At 56.7% G+C, this 5000-nt stretch overlaps 1 protein-coding gene across 1 annotated transcript in view; it reads left to right on the forward strand.

Annotated features, from left to right (window-relative positions):
* Nucleotides 1-6: 6 nt before the first annotated feature.
* The window catches only part of arpc1b (actin related protein 2/3 complex, subunit 1B), an 8757-nt gene continuing 3763 nt past the window's right edge, over nt 7-5000 (forward strand). Inside the window, 10 exon segments of the mRNA XM_062448760.1 lie at nt 7-206; nt 765-916; nt 1985-2095; nt 2505-2600; nt 2603-2726; nt 2873-2934; nt 2937-2979; nt 4156-4270; nt 4273-4391; nt 4899-4974. Coding sequence (XP_062304744.1) covers nt 853-916; nt 1985-2095; nt 2505-2600; nt 2603-2726; nt 2873-2934; nt 2937-2979; nt 4156-4270; nt 4273-4391; nt 4899-4974 — 810 coding nt within the window. The 5' untranslated portion in view covers nt 7-206; nt 765-852.

The following is a 5000-nucleotide window of genomic DNA, read 5'->3' on the forward strand; positions in this document are numbered from 1 at the left end:
CTTCTAGTTTCTTTGCAGAAAAGTTTCTGCCCTATGTAGAAACACCCTCCTCTCTTCCTCTCTGCTCATTCTGCTGTTGGCGTTCGCGTTGACTGGCCAGAGTCCGCGAGCTTAAACTTGTCTTCTATTACCTAGTCTGGGCTCTCTCTCATCCCTCCATCTCATCCCTCCATCTTTCTCCACCCATCTGTTCAGCAGCTCTCTGGGTGAGTACAAACTTCTCACACACACACACAGTGTTTGTGTAGTAGAAGTAGAGAGATTATCTAACACAGTAAGTTCAACATGTCTGCAAAGCTGAGAAAAGTTTGGTGTGTAAGGTAAGTAACAGATCTCAGTGTAACAGATCTCATATCCTGTAACATGGTGTGTGTATGCATGTTGTTGATTAGTTTGTGTCCTGACCATCATTCCTGTCATGCTGTGTAAGCATTCCACGCCTTCCTGGTCCTCGTTAGTTACATCAGAGCCGGTCTGGCTGTCGGTCTGTCTGTGTGGCTACCTTTAGTTCAAGTCTGTCTGCCTGCCTTCCTTTACCTTCCTCTACCTGTCTGTCTGTCTCACAATACATCATCTTCCCTTCATTTTGTGTGTGTGTCTATATAGCTATAGACACACATGTTCAACTTCAACTATTGCTTTTTTTTGTGTCACAATAAATCATCTTCCCTTCAGTGTATGTGTGTGTGTTCACTTCAAATTCAACTACTGCTTTTCACAGTTTGAGGATGTAACTTGGTGGCTCCACCCTTCCCTGTGTGCAGATACAACCACAACCACAAGCCTCATCCCCATTGGCTAGCGTCATCCCAATTCCTGACTGCTTGGTTGTCTGCTGAACCCTGATTGGCCATGGCTTACCACAGCTTCCTGCTCGAGCCAATCAGCTGCCACGCCTGGAACAAGGACCGGACTCGTAAGTGCAAACAAACTCCTCTGATTGGTCAATAAATCAATCATCTCCTTTTATGGATGGTGATCATCGGACAATGTTTAAGGGAGAGAAGAGCGAGAAGTGGAGTTACGCAGATACACACACACACACAGACACACACAGTCACACTCACACACACAGAAACACACCTCTGTGGCCTGACAGGAAACAAGCTCCTCTGCTGGAACCTCCAGCAGTTCCAGAACCCACCGTTGCTAAGCTACCCAAGCCAGTCAGACAGACGGTGGACTGTGATTGGTTCCCGGGTGGCTGGGAGGCCCTTCCTGTTTCCTGATGCGAGGGGGCGGGGTCACAGGGCTCTCGGTCTCACAGAAGTCTTTTTGTTGTGTGTGTGTGTGTGTGTGTGTGTGAGGTTGGTTAACCTCACAGCACCCCTGACGGTGTGTGTGTGTGTGTGAACCAGCCCCTCAGGAAACACTCCATATTTGGTTGCACTCTGTGAGCACGAGTACACACAACACACACACACACAACACACACATGTGCACACACTCACAAACACACTTACATATGTACATACACACACATAAACACACTTACATATACACAGACAGGCACACACACACATCTAGATACTCACATACTGACTCATTTCTGGAGGTTGTGTGAAGACATTCAGGCTCTCTCTGTCTCTCTCTCTCTGTCTCTCTGTTTCTCTCTGTCTCTCTCTCTTTCTCTCTCTCCCTCTCTCTGTCTGTCTCTCTCTCTGTCTCCCTCTCTCTGTCTCTTTCTCACACACACTATATCTGTAAATAGATGATGTGAGAGGAATGTGTCCTTGCTTCCCACGCTGGTGTTTCAAACACACGTGCATGTCCTGAGTGTGTGTGTCTGTAGGGAGTCAGATGGCTGAGTGGTTAGGGAATCGTGCTAGTAATCAGAAGGTTGCTAGTTCGATTCCCGGCTATGCCAACCAAATGACGTTGTGTGTGTCTGACTGTGTGTCTGACTGTGTGTGTGTGTGTGTGTGTGTGTCTGACTGTGTGTGACTGTGTGTGTGTCTGTGTGTGTGTGTGTGTCTGCCTACAGAGATGGCTCTCTGTCCCAACAACCATGAGGTCCACATCTACCAGAAGGAGGGAACCCCAACCAAGTGGAGCAAGATCCACGAGCTGAAGGAGCACAACGGCCAGGTCACTGGTGAGACACACACACACTGTCACACACACACACACTGTCACACACACACACACACTGTCATACACACACACTGTCATACACACACACACACACTGTCATACACACACACTGTCACACACACACACACTGTCACACACACACACTGTCATACACACACACACACACTGTCATACACACACACTGTCACACACACACACACTGTCACACACACACACACACACTGTCATACACACACACACACACTGTCATACACACACACTGTCATACACACACACACACTGTCACACACACACACACACTGTCACACACACACACACACTGTCATACACACACGCACACACACACATATATATATATATATACACACACATGCATATGCAGTGTGTCACATGTTAACGCCCCCCCCCAGGCATCGACTGGGCTCCTGACAGTAACCGCATCGTGACGTGCGGGGCGGACAGGAACGCCTACGTGTGGTCCCTGAAGGAGGGTGTGTGGAAGCCCACCTGGTCATCCTCAGGATCAACAGGGCCGCGCGCTGCGTCCGCTGGTCGCCCCGGGAGAACAAGTTTGCTGTGGGCAGCGGCTCCAGACTTATCTCAGTCTGCTACTTTGAACAAGAGAACGACTGGTGAGGAGGGAAGGAGGGAGGGAAGGAGGAAAGGAAGGAGGGAGGGAGGGAAGGAGGGAGGGAAGGAGGGGAGGAGGGGAGGAGGGAGGGGATGGGGGGGAAGGAGGTTTCTAACCTGCATCTGATTATGAATGTGGTGTGTGTCAGTGGGTGTGCAAACACATCAAGAAGCCGATTCGCTCGACCATCCTCAGTCTGGACTGGCATCCAACAATGTGCTGCTGGCCGCTGGATCCAGTGACTTCAAATGCAGGTAGAGAGAGGGGGGAGGTAGGGGGAGGAGGAGAGGGGGAGGTAGGGGAGGAGGAGAGGGGGGAGGTAGAGGGGGGAGGTAGGGGGAGAGGAGAGGGGGGGAGGTAGGGGAGGAGGAGAGGGGGGAGGTAGGGGGAGGAGGAGAGGGGGGAGGTAGAGGGGGGAGGTAGGGGGAGGAGGAGAGGGGGGAGGTAGGGGGAGGAGGAGAGGGGGGAGGTAGGGGGAGGAGGAGAGGGGGGAGGAGGAGAGGGGGGAGGAGGGGGAGGAGGAGAGGGGGGAGGTAGGGGGAGGAGGAGAGGGGGGAGGAGGAGAGGGGGGAGGAGGGGGAGGAGGAGAGGGGGAGGTAGGGGGAGGAGGAGAGGGGGGAGGAGGAGAGGGGGGAGGTAGGGGAGGAGGAGAGGGGGGAGGTAGGGGGAGGAGGGGGAGGGGGAGAGGGGGGAGGTAGGGGGAGGTAGGGGGAGGAGGAGAGGGGGGAGGAGGAGAGGGGGCGGTAGGGGGAGGAGGAGAGGGGGAGGTAGGGGGAGGAGGGGGAGGAGGAGAGGGGGGAGGTAGGGGGAGGTAGGGGGAGGAGGAGAGGGGGGAGGAGGAGAGGGGGGAGGAGGGGGAGGAGGAGAGGGGGGAGGTAGGGGGAGGTAGGGGAGGAGGAGAGGGGGGAGGAGGAGAGGGGGGAGGAGGGGGAGGAGGAGAGGGGGGAGGTAGGGGGAGGAGGAGAGGGGGGAGGGAGGAGAGGGGGGAGGTAGGGGGAGGAGGAGAGGGGGGAGGTAGGGGGAGGAGGAGAGGGGGGAGGTAGGGGGAGGAGGGGGAGGAGGAGAGGGGGGAGGTAGGGGGAGGTAGGGGGAGGAGGAGAGGGGGAGGTAGGGGGAGGAGGAGAGGGGGGAGGAGGAGAGGGGGGCGGTAGGGGGAGGAGGAGAGGGGGGAGGTAGGGGGAGGTAGGGGGAGGAGGAGAGGGGGGAGGTAGGGGGAGGAGGGGGAGGAGGAGAGGGGGGAGGTAGGGGGAGGTAGGGGGAGGAGGAGAGGGGGGAGGTAGGGGGAGGTAGGGGGAGGAGGAGAGGGGGGAGGTTGGGGGAGGTTGGGGGAGGTTGGGGGAGGAGGCATGTTTGTGAGTTATGAGAACTGTTGGACCTACTTTGGAAATGTTTTTGACAATACTGTCTCCCCCCCCTCCCTCCCCCCACAGGGTGTTCTCAGCCTACATCAAGGAGGTGGAGGAGAAGCCAGGCCCCACCCCCTGGGGCAGCAAGATGCCGTTCGGGGAGGTTCTGTTTGAGTCCGGGGGCTCAGTGGAAGGGGGCCCGGGGGGGGCCGTGGGGGGTGATGGGTGCACGGTGTGTGTTTCTCCCACAGTGGCAACAGACTGGCCTGGACCTCCCATGACTCTACTGTAGCTGTCGCCGAGGGAGGCAAGACAAGCACGTGAGAGAGAGAGAGAGAGAGAGAGAGAGAGAGAGAGAGAGAGAGAGAGAGAGAGAGAGAGAGAGAGAGAGAGAGAGAGAGAGGGAGGGAGGGAGGGAGGGAGGGAGGGAGGGAGGGAGGGAGGGAGGGGGGGGGGGGGGGGGGGGAGGGAGGGAGGGAGGGAGGAGGGGGAGGGAGGGAGGGAGGGAGGGAGGGGGAGGGAGGGGGAGGGGGAGGGGGAGGGGGAGGGGGAGGGGGAGGGGGGAGAGGAGAGGGAGAGGGAGAGGGAAGAGGGAGGGAGGGAGGGGGAGAGAGAGGGGGGGACGGAGGGAGGGAGGGAGGGAAGGATGGAGGGGAAGGTTAGGGGTAAGGTAAGCAGCTTGGTGTTGTTAAGGGTTCAGGCACAGTTCAGGCACACTCCTGTGTGTGAAGACACTCAAAACACATCCTGACAACAGAAGGGTTAGGAGGGTGTTGAAGGGGACTGGAGTGTGTGTGTGTGTGTGTGACCCTCCTCTCTGTCTCCAGGGTTACCAGTCTGACCTCTGAGACTCTTCCTCTGCTGTGTGTCACCTTTATCACCGAGAACAGCCTGGTAGCTGCTGTGAGTACTCACACACTCTCTAACAC

This window comes from Osmerus eperlanus, chromosome 22 (genome assembly GCF_963692335.1).
Source record: "Osmerus eperlanus chromosome 22, fOsmEpe2.1, whole genome shotgun sequence".
In the NCBI taxonomy this organism is placed as follows: domain Eukaryota; kingdom Metazoa; phylum Chordata; class Actinopteri; order Osmeriformes; family Osmeridae; genus Osmerus; species Osmerus eperlanus.